The sequence below is a fragment of the Panulirus ornatus genome, chromosome 11 (assembly GCF_036320965.1).
Source record: "Panulirus ornatus isolate Po-2019 chromosome 11, ASM3632096v1, whole genome shotgun sequence".
Taxonomy (NCBI): Eukaryota; Metazoa; Arthropoda; class Malacostraca; order Decapoda; family Palinuridae; genus Panulirus; species Panulirus ornatus.
In genome coordinates this window covers 17585696-17606413 of record NC_092234.1, presented here as the reverse complement: position 1 = coordinate 17606413, position 20718 = coordinate 17585696, and the positions used below count along the sequence as shown (strand labels likewise).

At 39.5% G+C, this 20718-nt stretch overlaps 1 protein-coding gene across 2 annotated transcripts in view; it reads right to left on the bottom strand.

Moving 5' to 3' along the window:
* The window catches only part of Polr3A (RNA polymerase III subunit A), a 140187-nt gene that overhangs the window by 9145 nt on the left and 110324 nt on the right, over window positions 1–20718 (bottom strand). For both annotated transcript variants that reach the window (XM_071666698.1, XM_071666697.1), the window contains exons 12-19: window positions 16462–16847; window positions 15883–16191; window positions 11124–11352; window positions 3909–4157; window positions 3240–3496; window positions 2324–2594; window positions 1581–1745; window positions 841–995 (exon numbers count right to left, since the gene is read on the bottom strand). In XM_071666698.1, coding sequence (XP_071522799.1) covers window positions 841–995; window positions 1581–1745; window positions 2324–2594; window positions 3240–3496; window positions 3909–4157; window positions 11124–11352; window positions 15883–16191; window positions 16462–16847 — 2021 coding nt within the window. The remainder of the gene's footprint in view (window positions 1–840; window positions 996–1580; window positions 1746–2323; window positions 2595–3239; window positions 3497–3908; window positions 4158–11123; window positions 11353–15882; window positions 16192–16461; window positions 16848–20718) is intronic.

The following is a 20718-nucleotide window of genomic DNA, read 5'->3' as shown; positions in this document are numbered from 1 at the left end:
ATTGATAGCAGCAAGCTTACAATTCTGGCCATAATACTTTCTGCTTCTAGGTTGGAATTGGAATATTGGTCCACCTACAGTATAAGGAATGCAGATGCCTCATTTCACATGCTAGTTAACTTAGAACCTTGTGATAATACCACAATGTTAGCAACAAATCATACATAAATCATTCAGAACAATTGCTGGCTCGACACTTTCATAACGAAACAAAAAAAATTTCTCATACAATTTCGTTTCAATATGCCTGGCACTCAGTTCTTTGTAACAGCGTTAAACCCTTCACATCCAAACAACTACATAACTATCAACCAACCACAAACAGAAATAAAATGTTACTGTTGCATCACACTTCAGCAAACTACATTTACAGATCCTCCTTCCTGCAGTAAACATAATATTAACAAAATGCCTCTGAGGTTGGGCCAAGTCCTACACATTTTTCCATTATTCACCCTGACAATTTCATATGTCACAGTTCAAACTATTAAAAGCAAGAAACCCCCCCTGTATAAAACATCAATCCAGTTAATTTCATCCCATGAATACCTCTTTCTCTCCTGAACGTTCAAACCCCAATACTTGAAAGCCTTTCTCAATCTACCTTTCCATCACCTTGATCTCCCTCTCTCCTTCCATCCTCCATTTCTGGTAAACAGATCTCACTTCATCCAATCTCTCCCTTTAGCATAATCTCTTGTATTATTGGAATAGTTATATCATTCTCTGAAAATGACTCTGTTAACTTTTTTGTGTAATATATGAAACTGACCATTCATTTCTTTGTGTAATATACCCTTGTGCTCCTTATATTCTAATACTGCATAAGATAATACTCACCTAGCGGCTTCAATGCCAAGACATGTAAAAACTTCATACGTGTTATTGGAGGTACACTTGGTGCCTTCAACGCCATAAGTAGCAATGACTTCTCGCAGGTTGTCTCCCTCTACTAGAAGTTCATAATGTGGGGATCCACCAGGACCAGTGTCATTCTATAAAGTAGATAAAGTGACTATTGAATTTAAAATCATTCAGTAAATTTGTCTCTGATTAAGTGTCTCAATGGTGAAAAATTAGTTGTGGATGAATACAGGTATTTGGGGATGATGATCAGCAAGGGCAGTAGTGAAAAAACTGAAGTTGTGTGCAGAATCTTGCAAGGATGCCACAATTATCATCTTTTACTTCCCATTCTTTCAAGATGCTCCACCTATCCCAGCTGTGATTCCTCTATCTGACTGGTCATGGGTTTCAATTTTTCATTTTCACATTTAGTCTAGAGTTTCACAATGTTAAAGAATTAATGTGAGAAAAATTAAGAATCCTGAAAGCCTACAAATATTTATCAACAATGACTCAGGCCTTCATACATTACAAAAAAATTGCAGGACTATAATCAAATAAACAAAACGCTAATGTAGTAAAAATCCTATAGCTACGAACGGAAAATGCTAAGAACTTTTTATTGCTTTTAGCTTATCTCATTCTCTTGGTCAAATCTTGGAATGACAGTACGTGTACAGTAATAAAAAAGTACATGTGACAATAATGCACATAAAATGGTGTATCTAACTTACTTGATTAATGACAGCACGATTCACTGATGGCAAACCCTTGATGATAACTTTGGTAATGTGTTGCTTCAGATGCTGAAGCTGGTAGTACATTGATGAAGCTTTAGTTCTAGAAGGCCTGACTGTGATGATTGTATCAGACTCTACGCAAACATCCATTTCTTTCACCTGTAAACAATATTCTATGACTACACCAAACCCAAAGATGAGAAAGCAAAATGGGACAAAAGGTAGTGTTTGAAATATAAAGCTTTCTAACAAGCTTTCTATACTAGTAGCATAGACATAAAGGTGAACTACTAAAGCACACCTCCCCTATCACTGAATGACTGGATAATGAGAGCTCCTTCTCCCTATCTATATCTCTGACATCTGTTCCCTTCTGAAACTCCCTCAAGTGGGTGGCCATGGAAAAAGTCTCCATAACTGGTGAACTCCTATGCCACTTTTTAGCCTTTAGTGTCTCACCCTTAAAGGGCCACTGACAGGTGGCAACTCGAGCATGGTGTTTTCAGATGCTTCTGCCTAATGTTCCTACTGACCATTTCATAATTAAACCAATTTGCATAATTCCTTACCAAAAGTGTTACAGCTGCTTGTGGAGCTTCATTATTTGAAAGTTTGCACATGTATGGTGTTTGAAAATTCTGGAAAAGGATAGCATCCTCTCAAAAATACAAAGCAAATTTATGAACAAAACAGAATAAGAGGAAAAGAATTAAACAGTCACACGTTCATTGGGATACCTTTAATTTGGAGGTGCAGATTGAATATTTGATGGAATGAGCGTCAACCTCCAGTTTCAGCAGTCTTATGCGGTCCATGGCTAACTTCAGCAATATGAAGCAATCGTCTGGCAGGAAGACTTCTTCTACATATTCACACACTTCACCCAACAAAGTCTTCTCAACACGGCCTTTAACTTGACGGGCTTTCTCTGGATCTGAGTCATCCTTCAGTTTTGCTGTGATTATAGGTGTTGAAATACTATGTGATGCATTGATAATTTCCAGAATACTGAAAGAAAAAAGTGAATATAAATAAATTCCTTAAAGAGATTTATATAACACTGAAAAAATACCTAGACATGGCCAGGTATTTTCTGTTGCACCAGACAGGAAATTTTTGACCTGATAAGCTTCCTCATCTGTTCTGGAGATCATACATCTCTTCAACATTAAAACATCTACTCAACATATCATAAGACCTTCATGTCCATGAAGAAAGTTCCACACTGAAGAAACTGAACTCCACAGCTGTCATGAATTCATCCCATAAAGACATCCACAAAACATCACTATGTCCTTGCTAAAGCCTGGTCTTGGGATATACATCTAACTGCAGCTTCCCATAGTTATTATTTTGAGATTAACAAATAAAGGCTGACTCTTATGATACCTCAATCTTTCCTTAGTGAAGCTATAAATCTCTCTCTCTCTCTCATATCTCCTTTTGCCATACATATGAGTCAGGTCTACAAATACCTGAGGAGCTCATATCTACTTCTTCCAAATACTTTTCCTCATGACCTTCATTCTTACCTTTCCTCTGAGGTCACAACAGGGGTATATTTTTGCTCTGGCAATACTGAATATCATAAAAGAAAAACTTTTTAATTATAAATCTGTTTTTTGCAGATTCAGTATATCAAGTCTAACTCACCGAGGAACACCAAGTGTAATGTTCATGGCAGCCACACCAGCAAAATGGAAAGTCTTGAGTGTCATCTGTGTTCCTGGTTCACCAATACTCTGAGCACACAGGGCACCCACAGCTGTGCCTGGCTCCATCACAGCTGCCTGATACCGATCCAAGCAGGAGTTGAGAAAATGAATCAACTGAGTAAAGGTTAATCGCTCTATGTGACGTTCAACTGGATGCGACTTGCGGCCTGTGGCTTTACTTAAGCGTGATCGAATCTGAAAAAAAAGGAAAGAAATATATGTTTTGAAGAGCAGTCCCGTAAGCATGTGAAATCATGCAGTAGTCTGTTCAACTGCAGATGGAGAGCTCTGTTTCTGGCACATAAAACATGAAAAATAAAGACTGGATGTGTGTATTTTGCCGCCCTTGTTTGTTTATTCCTGATGCTTTCCTTAACATGGCAAGATAAGAAATGTGGTATAAGAAAAACAATCTACACCAATAAACAGATAAAAAATCTAAGAAGCATTTTTTACTGTATCAATATTAGGGCGCTGGGACTATATCCTTTAACCAAGTCTTCTCAGAGGAAATACTTTGGGCCTATGATTGAATCAACTTGGTGTAAAAAGGACACAAGGTAAATATGTCTCCAACAAAACTGACATCTAAAATATTTTACAATACCTTATCAACCTTCTTGGCAAATTTTTCCATAAAAGCCTTCAGTTCATCTTTGAACTCATCTGACAACTCCTTAAATGCATCCTCAGCCAGATACTTCTTTGCCAGTTGGAGGATCTCAGTGCCTGTGAGTGGATCTTCCTCAGGGAATGGATTCTTGGCACGAATATGGTCCAAAACACGTTCCAGATCTATGGGTCCTGTGCTGCCCTCCAACTCAGTTGGATCTAGGCCATCACCACCATATTTGATCTGAAAATGAATTTCATGAGAATATCTCTGAAAACTTTATTTTTTTAAACCAGGTATTCCCAATTGCCAGTCCTTTTTCAGGACATAAATCTACAAGCTCTTCACCATTTCCATTTACAACACTGAACACCCCATGTATACCAATTATTCCCTCAATTGCCACATTACTCACCTTTGCATTCAAATCACGCATCACTATAACCCGGTCTTGTGCATCAAAACCACTAACACACTCATTCAGCTGCTCCCAAAACACTTCCCTCTCATGATCTTTCTTCTCACGCCCAGGTGCATATGCACCAATAATCACCCATCTCTCTCCATCAACTTTCAGTTTTACTCATATTAATCGAGAATTTACTTTCTTACATTCTATCACATATTCCCACAACTCCTGTTTCAGGAGTACTGCTACTCCTTCCCTTGCTCTTGTCCTCTCACTAACCCCTGGCTTTACTCCCAAGACATTCCCAAACCACTCTTCCCCTTTACCCTTGAGCTTCGTTTCACTCAGAGCCAAAACATCCAGGTTCCTTTCCTCAAACATACTACCTATCTCTCCTTTTTTCACATCTTGGTTACATCCACACACATTTAGACACCCCAATCTGAGTCTACGAGGAGGATGAGCACTCCCCACGTGACTCCTTCTGTTTCCCATTTTTTAGAAAGTTAAAATACAAGGAGGGGAGGATTTCTGGCCCCCTGCTCCCGTCCCCTCTAGTCGCCTTCTACGACACGTGAGGAATGCGTGGGAAGTATTCTTTCACCCCTATCCCCAGGGATAATATATATATGTGTGGAAATAAAAAGAGCGTGGTTGAGAGAGCAGAAGAGGGTGTTTTGAAATGGTTTGGGCACATGGAGAGAATGAGTGAGGAAAGATTGACCAAGAGGATATATGTGTCGGAGGTGGAGGGAACGAGGAGAAGAGGGAGACCAAATTGGAGGTGGAAAGATGGAGTGAAAAAGATTTTGTGTGATCGGGGCCTGAACATGCAGGAGGGTGAAAGGAGGGCAAAGAATAGAGTGAATTGGAGCAATGTGGTATACCGGGGTTGACGTGCTGTCAGTGGATTGAATCAAGGCATGTGTATGGGGGTGGGTTGGGCCATTTCTTTCGTCTGTTTCCTTGCGCTACCTCGCAAACGTGGGAGACAGCGACAAAGCAAAAAAAAAAAAAAAAAAAAAATATATCCCTGGGGATAGGGGAGAAAGAATACTTCCCACGTATTCCCTGCGTGTCGTAGAAGGCGACTAAAAGGGAAGGGAGCGGGGGGCTGGAAATCCTCCCCTCTCGTTTTTTTTTAATTTTCCAAAAGAAGGAACAGAGAAGGGGGCCAGGTGAGGATATTCCCTCAAAGGCCCAGTCCTCTGTTCTCAACGCTACCTCGCTATCGCGGGAAATGGCGAATAGTATGAAAAAAAAAAAAAATATACATATACACACATACACCCACATACACACACACATATATATATATATATATATATATATATATATATATATATATATATATATATATATATATATATATATATATACACATATGAAAAATGTAAGAAATAATTTAGAAAACTGAAACTTCTAGCTTGAAAAGAAATGAAAAATGAATGTCACATAATGGTTCAACCTCTGGCTATGGAAAAGGGAAATGTATAATTCATTTACACAAACGTCAGTAGTAGTTTTCATCAATTTAACCACTGTATCATACTGCCTGGTCCACTTCTCTTATCATGAAACTGGAATATTGGCTTATGATGTTTCTCAATTGTCTTCATTACACAAAGTACAACCATATCTTGGATACATGAGGGTAGGTAGTTGGTCATCCGCCATAATAAAGCCTTGACAGACCAAAAGTTTATCTGGACCTCAACTTTTCCAGTACATTCATGAAAAACACCTTTTTGGTTTCCATCTCTATCACTTTGAAAAAAATGCTCCCTTTGTTCACATTTCAATGAAAGAATAAGCTTCAATGTCTAAGCTACATTCTTTTCCAATTTCACTATACATAAGTATACGTATGTAAGTAGGAGAGATGGCCATAGAGCGTTATTGGATTAAGTGTTAATTGACAGGCGCGCGAAAGAGAGACTTTTGGAGGTTAATGTGCTGACAGGTGCAACTGGAGGGATGTCTGATCATTATCTTGTGGAGGCTAAGGTGAAGATTTGTATGGGTTTTCAGAAAAGAAGAGTGAATGTTGGGGTGAAGAGGGTGGTGAGAGTAAGTGAGCTTGGGAAGGAGACTTGTGTGAGGAAGTACCAGGAGAGACTGAGTACAAAATGGAAAAAGGTGAGAACAATGGAAGTAAGGGGAGTGGGGGAGGAATGGGATGTATTTAGGGAATCAGTGATGGAGTGCGCAAAAGACGCTTGTGGCATGAGAAGCGTGGGAGGTGGGTTGATTAGAACGGGTAGAGTGGTGGGATGAAGAAGTAAGATTACCAGTGAAAGAGAAGAGAGAGGCATTTGGACGATTTTTGCAGGGAAAAAATGCAATTGAGTGGGAGAGACAGGAGGTCAAGAGAAAGGTGCAAGAGGTGAAAAAGAGGGCAAATGAGAGTTGGGGTGAGAGAGTATCATTAAATTTTAGGGAGAATAAAAAGATGTTCTGGAAGGAGGTAAATAAAGTGCATAAGACAAGGGAGCAAATGGGAACTTCAGTGAAGGGCGCTAATGGGGAGGTGATAACAAGTAGTGGTGATGTGAGAAGGAGATGGAGTGAGTATTTTGAAGGTTTGTTGATTGTGTTTGATGACAGAGTGGCAGATATAGGGTGTTTTGGTCGAGGTGGTGCGCAAAGTGAGAGGGTTACGGAAAATGATTTGGTAAACAGAGAAGAGGTAGTAAAAGCTTTGCGGAAGATGAAAGCCAGCAAGGCAGCAGGTTTGGATGGTATTGCAGTGGAATCTATTAAAAAAGGGGGTGACTGTATTGTTGACTGGTTGGTAAGGTTATTTAATGTATGTATGACTCATGGTGAGGTGCCTGAGGATTGGCGGAATGCGTGCATAGTGCCATTGTACAAAGGCAAAGGGGATAAGAGTGAGTGCTCAAATTACAGAGGTATAAGTTTGTTGAGTATTCCTGGTAAATTATATGGAAGGGTATTGATAGAGAAGGTGAAGGCATGTACAGAGCATCCGATTGGGGAAGAGCAGTGTGGTTTCAGAAGTGGTAGAGGATGTGTGGATCAGGTGTTTGCTTTGAAGAATGTATGTGAGAAATACTTAGAAAAGCAAATGGATTTGTATGTAGCATTTATGGATCTGGAGAAGGCATATGATAGAGTTGATAGAGATGCTCTGTGGAAGGTATTAAGAATATATGGTGTGGGAGGCAAGTTGTTAGAAGCAGTGAAAAGTTTTTATCGAGGATGTAAGGCATGTGTACGTGTAGGAAGAGAGGAAAGTGATTGGTTCTCAGTGAACATAGGCTTGCGGCAGGGGTGTGTGATGTCTCCATGGTTGTTTAATTTGTTTATGGATGGGGTTGTTAGGGACGTGAATGCAAGAGTTTTGGAAAGAGGGGCAAGTATGAAGTCTGTTGTGGATGAGAGAGCTTGGGAAGTGAGTCAGTTGTTGTTCGCTGGTGATACAGTGCTGGTGGCTGATTCATGTGAGAAACTGCAGAAGCTGGTGACTGAGTTTGGTAAAGTGTGTGAAAGAAGAAAGTTAAGAGTAAATGTGAATAAGAGCAAGGTTATTAGGTACGGTAGGGGTGAAGGTCAAGTCAATTGGGAGGTAAGTTTGAATGGAGAAAAACTGGAGGAAGTAAAGTGTTTTAGATATCTGGGAGTGGATCTGGCAGCAGATGGAACCATGGAAGCGGAAGTGAATCATAGGGTGGGGGAGGGGGCGAAAATCCTGGGAGCCTTGAAGAATGTGTGGAAGTTGAGAACATTATCTCGGAAAGCAAAAATGGGTATGTTTGAAGGAATAGTGGTTCCAACAATGTTGTATGGTTGCGAGGCGTGGGCTATGGATAGAGTTGTGCGCAGGAGGGTGGATGTGCTGGAAATGAGATGTTTGAGGACAATGTGTGGTGTGAGGTGGTTTGATCAAGTAAGTAATGTAAGGGTAAGAGAGATGTGTGGAAATAAAAAGAGCGTGGTTGAGAGAGCAGAAGAGGGTGTTTTGAAATGGTTTGGGCACATGGGGAGAATGAGTGAGGAAAGATTGACAAAGAGGATATATGTGTCGGAGGTGGAGGGAACGAGGAGAAGTGAGAGACCAAATTGGAGGTGGAAAGATGGAGTGAAAAAGATTTTGTGTGATCGGGGCCTGAACATGCAGGAGGGTGAAAGGCGGGCAAGGAATAGAGTGAATTGGATCGATGTGGTATACCGGGGTTGACGTGCTGTCAGTGGATTGAATCAGGGCATGTGAAGCGTCTGAGGTAAACCATGGAAAGTTGTGTGGGGCCTGGATGTGGAAAGGGAGCTGTGGTTTTGGGCATTATTGCATGACAGCTAGAGACTGAGTGTGAACGAATGGGGCCTTTGTTGTCTTTTCCTAGCACTACCTCGCAGACATGAGGGGGGAAGGGGATGGTATTCCATGTGTGGCGAGGTGGCGATGGGAATGAATAAAGGCAGACAGTGTGAATTGTGTGCAGGGGTATATATGTATGTGTCTGTGTGTGTATATATATGTGTACATTGAGATATATAGGTATGTATATTTGTGTGTGTGGACGTGTATGTATATACACGTGTATGGGGGTGGGTTGGGCCATTTCTTTCGTCTGTTTCCTTGCGCTACCTCGCAAATGCGGGAGACAGCAACAAAGCAAAATAAAAAAAAAAATATCTCTGAAAACTGTAAACAAAAACAAAAAATATAAGAGATATCATAAGTGTTATAAGAATCATAAGACCACCAGCTTCAAGATTTTGATATTCCTTATCATGCCACTGGCCCTTGCTTTTCCTACCACATTCACACTGCCATCCTATAAAATGTCTTCATGTTGCATCATGAAAAAGTAATAAAAAAGCATTCACAAATGTAAAATCAAGTGGGGATGGAAGTACGAGAAGGTATGTAAACAAGAATGGGCATGGTAAAGCTATGGAGAGATCATCCCTGCAAGACTCTGACTTCTCTGAGTAAATTGGCTCCATGTCATGTTTTCTTAACTGAATGTCCCCATCATAATGACAGGACCATAAGATGACAGTCAACCATAAAGATAACTTTGAGAAACCTGAGGACAGAGATACTGTTTGGTTCCTTATGCAAACTACAAGATTAAAGCTTTGGGATGCCAATACAGTGAGTCTGCACATTTCATTAACAGGCACTTTACAGTGGTTAGCACTTTGCACACACAAATCACTGTCCTAATTACAGGGTCAAGTCTAAGCAGGGTTTGCAACTGGCAACAGTACACTATCTATCTCTGACATCATATAACAACTCAGAAGCAAGAATGAAAACTATTCCAGTAACTTTCATGTCAAAACTATCTTTCTATGACTAACAAAAAGTTGAGTAGAGATGTAGATGTATAATCCCACCTCTTGTTTCATAGCTTTTGACACATCCTTACATGATCTTACATTTTTTTAAATTCTATTCTTGTATTGTGTACTGAAAGTATATTTGTTTCATTGTCTTGATCTCCTGAATGATGTGAGGCACTGATGAGGTGTTGCAGGAAGCAGCCGCTTGATTATGTGTTCTGAGTACCCAGCGCAACTAGATATCTCATGTGTACCCACATTTTCTTGCTTCCAGGCAAGCTTTCAAGCTTTTCCCTCCTAAGAAAGGTAAGAGCTGACAATCTTGAAGCACAGGTGGATGATATATAGTAACCAGAAATGAAATTACCAAAATGAAGTGGCAGCCAAGAAGAGTTAAAAAAAGAACACTTTTCCCTCAAGACAGCCTGAGGCACACTGAGGTAGGTTCCTAGTGCTCACACCATTAGAAACACAAGTCTCAAAGATTAGGAGTATGTTGATTTCAACCTGAAAACATCATATGCTTGTAACCAAAATAAAACCTAGTCATGTACTGCCTTTGAAAATATATGGGGAGCAGATAATGTTTTTGTGGACACTGTAAGTGTAGCAGATATACTGCTTGTAGAGGGTACTCAGGGAATCTATTTTTCTGTCCAAAATTGACACCTATGAATGTTTTGGAGGCTTTAGTTTGCTTCTGGATTCTGTATTGATGTTTGTATTGTAGAGGGTATATGGTGTTCTGTTGAGTGAAAGTGGTTCTTCTTTTAGGGAACTGTGATGGAACAGGTAGGATTTATATCTGTCATGGGTGAATAGGATTATGGTGGCCTTCTGCAGGGATACAGATATTCTAATTAATGAAAGTTGGTATTCTAATTGTATAGGGTAGTGCTGCAATGCTTGTGCAGAACTGGGGTGCCGAGATATAACTGTGAGGTTGTCTGAAATATGAAACAAAGTTCACATTCATAAATCATAACAAACCTGTCATACACACATTAGAAGCCACACTACCCAGACAAAAATGAATCACACTTTCCTGTCTATGCTCTATATATCACCCATCCCTACAACACTACAAACAAAGAATATATCCCAAGACTCTTCCTCTCCACAACGCAACTACCATAATGAGGACACCGAGCACTTAGTATTTATCTGTACCTCACACACTCTCAATGTAAAGCTGCACACAACATCACAATACTTTATGACCTATGGTCCTGACCAGTACACATAAGCAGCTTCCTGAGCACTGCAGGATTCTCAAAAGATAAAAAGGACTCCTAGGGCAGGAAGTATTCATTTTACATGTTTGCTACTTCCTGCATGAACAAGGGAGTGTCTGGAACAAAGAGAGAGTCTAAGAAGAAATATCCTCTCAGTATGATATCATTTTCATGGAAAAAAAATCATAAAAGGCAGACAAAGAAACCCCAAGTTTGTATCTTAGTCTACTAAAAAACAATATGCAAATGTACCTGAATAATGTCCTGTGTTGAATTTCGAACGGTCATGTCATAAGCCACATACAAATCCTCAAGTGACTTAACCAGGCGTCGCTGCATGTAGCCTGTCTCAGAGGTTTTCACAGCTGTGTCAACCAAACCCTCTCGACCAGCCATAGTATGAAAGATGAATTCAGTAGGAGTCATGCCAGAGAAAAAACTGTTGCTCACAAAACCCTTTGCTGCTGGTATCTTTGAGTGTCTGTAAACAAAAAAAAAAAAGAAAACAACCATTTCAAATGAAATGCATGAGACACAATACATAATCAAATTTAAACCTTCAGGAAATCATAGCTTGGTAGAACTTACATGACAAATAGCTAAGAAGACAAAACTTGACTTAAAGAACCTGAATTAAAGTATGAAGTAATACTGATATTACTCTGAAACATTGTAATCCATGATAATATCATTAACTTGATTCCAATGTAAAGTGGATGGGGCAAACAGGCATGTAACTTTTCCTGGGAATCATGTTTTTCAAAATATGGTTCCCAACACTAGCACAACACACTGGAACAGGGTACAAACTCCTCCTTCCAGGGAGACACCAATGGTAATCATCAAAATAGTCATACACATTTCAAAACCTCACACAAATTAAAGGCTTGATCATTCAGCTGTATGGAGATAAGACAGAATAAACTGGAGGCCTGAAGGCATATCACAGAGGCAAACCAAGTGTGTTATATTACATAAGGAGATAAACTATCAACACAGTCCATCTGCAGCTAATCTTTATGGTCCTAAGCCACTCACTTTATCATTAAAACTCTATAAAAATATCCCTCACAAAGCCCATCATCACAGCAAATATGACCTTACAATAAAGAAACTCATTTGGTTCCATGTCAACTAAAAACTCATACCAAAATCCAAGCAATCACCTACACACTCAGTCCAACACCATTCATCCCCCTAACCCATTAGACAGTCTATTCTCCAAAATCTTGATGCCAATAAAACTTGCAGTCTAGACAGCATTCACTCTAGCTGTCCCACCTATACTAACACAATCACATAACTCCATCCAAATTAACACACAACAATCACATGGACTGTGCATAACCGTGTCTTACCTGAGTCTTAACCCTAACCCCATTCCTCCACTACATTCTTATATGATCACTTCCTAAATTCCTTTTACTACTTTCTACAGCTTCCCCTACAATATGTGTCCTCAACTCATTCCATAATCCTTTCTTGCTAACTTAATCATAAACTTAAAATATGCATTAGCCTTGAAGAATGAAAGACATTCTCTCCAGATGGTGTTCCTCAATCTCAGAGAATCCTTAGGATCCCTGGATATTTAGGACCCTCTAACCCTATGCCTTCTGGACAGGTAACTTCCCTAGAACCCACCATTAAACCGCACATTCAGTGCTAGTGGCCACCTTGCTTGGACTCAGGCCCGCTCCCTGCTTATCAATGACCTCACATTGAACATAATATCATCATCCTTCACACAACTAGGGTTGGCAGTGACCTGCTACTTCTTAATCAGATCACAGACATCAACCTGATGATGATCATTCCTGGTTAAGAAAGAGTTTCCTTGAAAGAAAAAAGGGGAAAGTGGGTCAGAATATAAAAACATGGAAAAAACACTCATAGGTCTCTGTTGTAAGGAGAAAGTGTTTCATTCTTCAAAACTTACAATTCACTCCAGGGTCACAAGGTCCCACAATCTTGAGAGAATAACAAATGAAGGTGGAGGGTTGAAGAAAAACTTTCTTTTGATAACTTAGTTGTCCTGGGGAATACTAGGATCTGTCTGTCTTGAAGGTGGCATACCCAGCTCCCTAAAAGCTAGGTCCTCCACATCTAGTCTAAGATATTGTTCACTGAACATGCTTGAGCAAAGCCAAATCATCTAAAAGATGCTGTGGACATTGTGAGAAAAAGTCTGTGAAACAGACAAAGTCCATTCCTTTAAGAAAAAAGTGGCAGAGGTGACAGTCTACCAAGACACCAGTCGAAAAAGTGTAGAGGTGACTGTCTACCAAGACACCAGTCAATAAAAAGGCCGAGGTGACTGTCTACCAAAACACAAGTCAAAGTCATTGTGGCATAACCCAAAACAAATGATGAAGAATAACTGGGTGGCAGAAGAGAGTTGTAAAACAAACAAGTAGTGTGGTAAGTGCCACAAGCTAGCTCTACCATCAAGGCAAAATCTTGTTGTAGGTACTTGCACTCAAACCTTCCACCAATAATACTTGGGTTCCTTGCATCAAGACTGCTGACATACTCACTTGGCTCTTCCCAAAACACTGATCTGTCTCACTCTTCCCTATTCTGGCAACCATAGGACTAAGCAGATGCTAAATTACAGAAGTAACTATGACAAGAGTACTGATTCTGTCAAGGGAACATGATGGTGGATTGAATGCAAATCAACCTGTGAAATCATATTTTCCCAATACAAAAGTTCATTATATTTTCCCTATACAAAAGTTCATTCATGTCTTAAATATTGCAACTTTAGTTATATGCTGGACTTATGAAATATTCCGCTTTGTTTCCAATTTCAATTCATATTCCTTGCACACACCATGTCTTCACTTACTGAAAAATATCTATTTTCAAAGAAGTACAGTATTTCCTATTAAACTTTCCAGTTTAGGTTTCCATTTATATCCACTAACCTCTCTTAGCCAATTCTGAAAAACATATCCTCATCTAAATCAGTCTCATAAAAATCTTTTAAATCATAATAATATCCTTTCCGTTCTTAAGGAATGAAACAATATGGTATTCATAACTAAAACAACAATAATTTACACTATACTTATCTCATTCCATGCAGCACATGGCTTTCATAGGTTTGCCTTTTCCATGTGGAACATGGCTTCTGCAGTTTTAAATGTTGCACTTTTGAAAGCATGCCAACAGGATTACTGTGATACCCATAAGTTGCCAAGAACCATACCTCCCTATAACTTTTATGATTAATCATCAAAATCTTTTTTCCTGCTTGCCTTTTCTGCCATGAGGAGGAAACATCAAAAAAATAAACCTGAGTCTTACAGGAATATTTTTGCAACTATGTACATAGGTATAATTGACACTGTGTACCTTATTTTAGGCTCTTGTATATGCACCTTTGTAATCCTCTGGCACTGTGTTGTCATAGTAGGATTTGGAGTAAATTGCAACAAAGCACCCATGCACCATCTCCATACCTCAACATATTTCCAGTCACTTCACAAAGAATCTTATTACACTTTGCATTTTTACTTTTTATATATACTTTTTTCACATTAAAAAACAATCAAACAACTTTTGGATCTCTCATTGCCCCTAAAAGAAAAATATCATTGTACTAAGCCTTAAAAGAAATTGTAAAAACATTTCCAGACTTGTAAAGTTTACATTCAAATATCTGTAATCTCTAACACAACCTTAGTCTCTCAACTTCCATCCCTATATATGCATGGGCTGAAGAACATACTTCTGTCCACAAAATTACTTAATCTATTTTGTCAACTTGAGAGAGAGAGAGAGAGAGAGAGAGAGAGAGAGAGAGAGAGAGAGAGAGAGAAGAGAGAGAGAGAGAGAGAGAGAGAGAGAGAGAGAGAGAGAGAGAGAGAGAGAGAGAGAGAGAGAGAGAGAGAGAAACACACACACACACACACACACAGAGAGAGAGAGAGAGAGAGAGAGAGAGAGAGAGAGAGAGACACAAAGAGAGAGAGAGAGACACACAAAGAGAGAGAGAGAGAGAGAGAGAGAGAGAGAGAGAGAGAGAGAGAGAGAGAGAGAGAGAGAGAGAGAGAGAGAGAGACAGACATACAGAGAGACAGAGAGAGAGAGAGACAGACTGTTAAACATACAGTAAACTATTAATCCATCGGCATTAGCTCTCCCTAATTCCTCAAGATGGATAAGGTACAGAAATCAATCATGCACATCCTCAACTGATGCTCATTGCATTAAAGTGAAACATGGATTTCCACACTTTAAGAGTGCTCCTCACTTTCATTTTGCATGCTAAAATGGTCCATCGAAAGATCAACAAATACATTCTTATCACATTAAGTAAATATTCAGAAAACCATAATTCTGAGAACCAGTCAAGAGAAACTGAGTTGGGTTATAAAAAAGATAAAAGAATCATAAAAAAATTTTTAAACCCCAAAGAATAAGTTGTGTGAGATAAATTTTTAAACTTGTATAATATACTCATCAAACACAGTTTCTACAGCTATGTAAAACCTCTGGAAAGCCAAAACACTGCTTAACAAGATTCACATGTTGCTTTCATATAGCTTTCTAGTCAGTAACTAAGTTATGATCAATACACTAAGAAGCTGACCACAATCTATATCAAACCAATTTTCAATAATCAGAAAAAGCTCTACTAACATGTTTACCCTGACAATTAAAAACAGGTAGACAAAGGAATGCATACAAAAGCATTAACCACTATCCAAGTGCATCCACATAACTCATGACCAAACAAAAGATATGCTTTTTCAAAAACAAAGCAAACTAACAGAGTGCTGCCACATGACTCTTAACTGTGGACAAAATCTTTAATTAAGTGTCAAGGACATTAACGGTCAAGAAGATTCTTGGTCAAAACTGATTAACTTTTCAATTATGAGAACTTTTACAAGAAATAAGCAGTATTCACCAAAATGTGAGGAAGATCCTACAACAGCTTTCCTACTTAATCAAATTTAATACATAACTGAATATATGTGAAGGTTTATGAATGCAATACCTTTCATAATGAGGAAGAGCACGATCTTCAAAACCATTTGGAACTCTCTTGCCACCAATGGCCTGCTGACCCACACAGGCAATCATTTGAGAGATATTAATGAAAGAACCTTTGGAGCCAGATATGGCCATGATAAGTGCTGCATTTGTCTTGTGAAGCTCCATGACACAGGCCTTGCCAGCCTTATCACGGATAGTGCTGAGTTCTTTAAGAATGAGCTGCTCTAGTGTCTCCTCAGCAGAACAGCCTGGTTGGCAGTGAAGAGTTCCCTCCTTCAGCTGAGAGATGAATTCATCACATTTACCATACCTGTGGGTGAATAAAGCATGCACTGACTCTGTAAAGATAATAAGTTAGGAACATCAAGAATGAAGGGTTTTGATTACACATCCTCTGTTTACTGGACTATCACATAACATGAGCATTTTCCATTTAACTAATTATATACAAATTTGACAAGTAAAATCTTCACGCATAAACATGTACATTATTTCATTTACATATAAAAAGGAAAATGCCTGATATGAAAAAAAAAAAAAAGGAATATTGGTTTCTGACACAATCAAATATAATTCTCACCCGTCATCAAGTAATTCTTGTTTTCTAGTGAGCAATCCTGATCCTGGCATGACATCTCCAATACCAATAGAGAACCCTCTATTCATGAGGAAAAGTGTTGATAATCTTGCAACCCTCCACATAGCATCTGCTGCATGCTCCTTTCCATAGTCTTTCAAAATGACATAAAAAAGATTCTTTTTGGACCCAGAACCCAGGAGGGATTTATCTAATGCCCCAGCTAGCAGTTCTGAGTTTCTTATAATGACCCAAGCTTCATTAGAACAGAGTTCCTCACCACGCGTGTAGTCCTTCCTTTTGGTTGTTAGGTTGCATTCAACAGGGAACTTCTTATTGGGTCGGATTATCATACTAAATATCTGTTTCCCTGTCCAGAGCTGTTGAGGCTGTAAGTAAAGCATTTGTTTACATGCTAATATAGGTTATGATTTTCAAAAAATTGGCTATTGGCATAAGCATACAATATGATTACATAGTATGAAGTAATTGACCTTCAGCCAATGAATAAACATTCAAGGGGCATGTCAAGTAATATATGGGATACAGTAATACAAGGTATGCAATGAGGATCATAATACATATTGAGCAAGTTCAAGCCTACAGCCTGGCAGGGTTGGCAAGTTGTTATTATGACAGTCCTTCTCACCAGGATGAAAACAGCCTACAAAAGGGTAATGCAAAAGATTTTAGCCTACATATATGTAATTCAGCAGTGAAACATGAAAGGCTTGAAAACTACTCTGTTTACAAGCAATCCCATCTCAACTTCAACCTCATCAACAGATGTTGGTCTCAAAAGTTTTTCAAGAAGCATATCTTTTTCAATTTAAAACTGCAAAGGAAAAAGAAGCTAGGAAAATGGATGTCCCTTCCCTTTCCTTCAAGACTGTCCTACAGTAAAAGCTAGGAAGTAATGGACTCCTTTAGAGCAAGAATTTCCTGACGGGACTATACTCCCTTTCATCAACTGATAATGACAATCCCTTGCTGAAAGTGACTTTTCATTTGCAGTGTAACCACAAGCAGGTGGACCCTGGCAAAAACTACTCATGCACATATACATTGCATATAAGCTGCTAGACTCAGCTGGCATGAGGTTATACCAAAAAGAAAAAGTCACCTTTGGCAGGGTTCAATCAATGTCAAAACACTTCTCAGTCCAAAGGAGTCGATCATACCCCTACTGAGGAACTGAAGGAGTCCAGTAAAAGAGGTCCTGGGATTTTATATAATCAATGAAACATACATAAATATACATACATGCATGTATCATTTATTTTCATACATACTCGCCATTTCCTGGAATAGAGTCAAGAACAGATGAATGAGCCTTAGAGAGAGAGAGAGAGAGAGAGAGAGAGAGAGAGAGAGAGGAGAAAGAATACTTCCCACACATTCCTCACATGTCGTAGAAGGTGAATAAAGGGGACGGGAGCGGGGGGCTAGAAACCCTCCCCTCCTTGTATTTCAACTTTCTAAATGGGGAAACAGGAGTCACGTGGGGAGTGCTCATCCTCCTCGAAGGCTCAGATTGGGGTGTTCAAATGTTTCTACATGTAACCAAGATGAGAAAAAAGGAGAGCTAGGTAGTATGTTTGAGGAAAGGAACCTGGATGTTTTGGCTCTGAGTGAAACGAAGTGCAAGAGTAAAGGGGAAGAATGGTTTGGGAATGTTTTGGGTGTAAAGTCAGAGGTTAGTGAGAGGACAAGAGCAAGGGAAGGAGTAGCACTACTCCTGAAACAGGAGTGGTGGGAGTATGTGATAGAGTGTATGAAAGTAAACTCTAGATTGATATGGGTAAAACTGAAAGTGGATGGAAAGAGATGGGTGATTATTGGTGCCTATGCACCTGGGCATGAGAAGAAATATCATGAGAGGCAAGTGTTTTGGGAGCAGCTGAGTGAGTGTGTTAGTGGTTCTGATGTACGAAACCGTTTTATAGTGATGGGTGATTTGAATGCAAAGGTGAGTAATGTGACAGTTCAGGGAATAATTGGTGTACATGGGGTGTTCAGTGTTGTAAATGGAAATGATGAAGAGCTTGTAGATTTGTGTGATGAAAAGGGACTGGTGATTGGGAATACCTTGTTTAAAAAGAGAGATATACATAAGTATACGAATGAAAGTAGGAGATGGCCAGAGAGCATTGTTGGATTACATGTTAATTGATAGGCGTGTGAAAGAGAGACTTTTGGATGTTAATGTGCTGAGAGGTGCAACTGGAGGGATGTCTGATCATCTGATCATTATCTTGTGGAGGTAAAGGTGAAGATTTGTTGAGATTTTCAGAATAGAAGAGAGAATGTTGGGGTGAAGAGAGTGGTGAGAGTAAAAGAGCTTGGGAAGGAGACTTGTGTGAGGAAGTACCAGGAGAGACTGAGTACAGAGTGGAAAAAGGTGAGAACAAAGGAGGTAAGGGGAGTGGGGAGGAATGGGATGTATTTAGGGAAGCAGTGATGGCTTGTGCAAAAGATGCTTGTGGCATGAGAAGAGTGGGAGGTGGGCAGATTAGAAAGGGTAGTGAGTGGTGGGATGAAGAAGTAAGATTATTAGTGAAAGAGAAGAGAGGCATTTGGATGATTTTTGCAGGTACATAATGCAAATGACTGGGAGATGTATAAAAGGAAGAGGCAGGAGGTCAAGAGAAAGGTGCAAGAGGTGAAAAAGAGGGCAAATAAGAGTTGGGGTGAGAGAGTATCATTAAATCTTAGAGAGAACAAAAAGATGTTTTGGAAGGAGGTAAATAAAGTACGTAAGACAAGAGAACAAATGGGAACATCAGTGAAGGAGGCTAATGGGGAGGTGATAACAAGTAGTGGTGATGTGAGAAGGAGATGTAGTGAGTATTTTGAAGGTTTGTTGAATGTGTTTGATGATAGAGTGGCAGATATAGGGTGTTTTGGTCGAGGTGGTATGCAAAGTGAGAGGGTTAGGGAGAAAGATTTGGTAAACAGAGAGGAGGTAGTAAAAGCTTTGCGGAAGATGAAAGCCGGCAAGGCAGCGGGTTTGGATGGTACTGCAGTGGAATTTATTAAAAAGGGGGTCACTGTAATGTTGACTGATTGGTAAGGTTATTTGATGTATGTATGACTCATAGTGAGGTGCCTGAGAATTGGAGGAATGCTTGCATGGTGCCATTGTACAAAGGCAAAGGGGACAAGAGTGAGTGCTCAAATTACAGAGGTATAAGTTTGTTGAGTATTCCTGGGAAATTATATGGGAGGGTATTGATTGAGAGGGTGAAGGCATGTACAGAGCATCAGACTGGTTAAGAGCAGTGTGGTTTCAGAAATGGTAGAGGATGTGTGGATCAGGTGTTTGCTTTGAAGAATGAGAAATACTTAGAAAAGCAAATGGATTTGTATGTAGCACTTATGGATCTGGAGAAGGCATATGATAGAGTTGATAGAGATGCTCTGTGGAAGGTATTAAGAATATATGGCGTGGGAGGTAAGATGTTAGATGCAGTGAAAAGATTTTATTGAGGATGTAAGGCATGTGTACATGTAAGAAGGGAGGAAAGTGATTGGTTCTCAGTGAATGTAGGTTTGTGGCAGGGGTGCGTGATATCTCCGTGGATGTTTAATTTGTTTATGGATGGGGTTGTTGGGGAGGTGAATGCAAAAGTTTTGGAAAGAGGGGCAAGTATGCAGTCTGTTGTGGATGAGAGCTTGGGAAGTGAGTCAGTTGTTGTTCGCTGATGATACAGTGCTGGTGGCTGATTCGTGTGAGAAATATATATATATATATATATATATATATATATATATATATATATATATATATATATATATATATATATATATATGTATATATATTTTTTTATTTTTTTATTATACTTTGTCGCTGTCTCCCGTGTTTGCGAGGTAGCGCAAGGAAACAGACGAAAGAAATGGCCCAACCCCCCCCCATACACATGTATATACATACGTCCACACACGCAAATATACATACCTACACAGCTTTCCATGGTTTACCCCAGACGCTTCACATGCCCTGCTTCAATCCACTGACAGCACGTCAACCCCGGTATACCACATCGCTCCAATTCACTCTATTCCTTGCCCTCCTTTCACCCTCCTGCATGTTCAGGCCCCGATCACACAAAATCTTTTTCACTCCATCTTTCCACCTCCAATTTGGTCTCCCTCTTCTCCTTGTTCCCTCCACCTCCGACACATATATCCTCTTGGTCAATCTTTCCTCACTCATCCTCTCCATGTGCCCAAACCACTTCAAAACACCCTCTTCTGCTC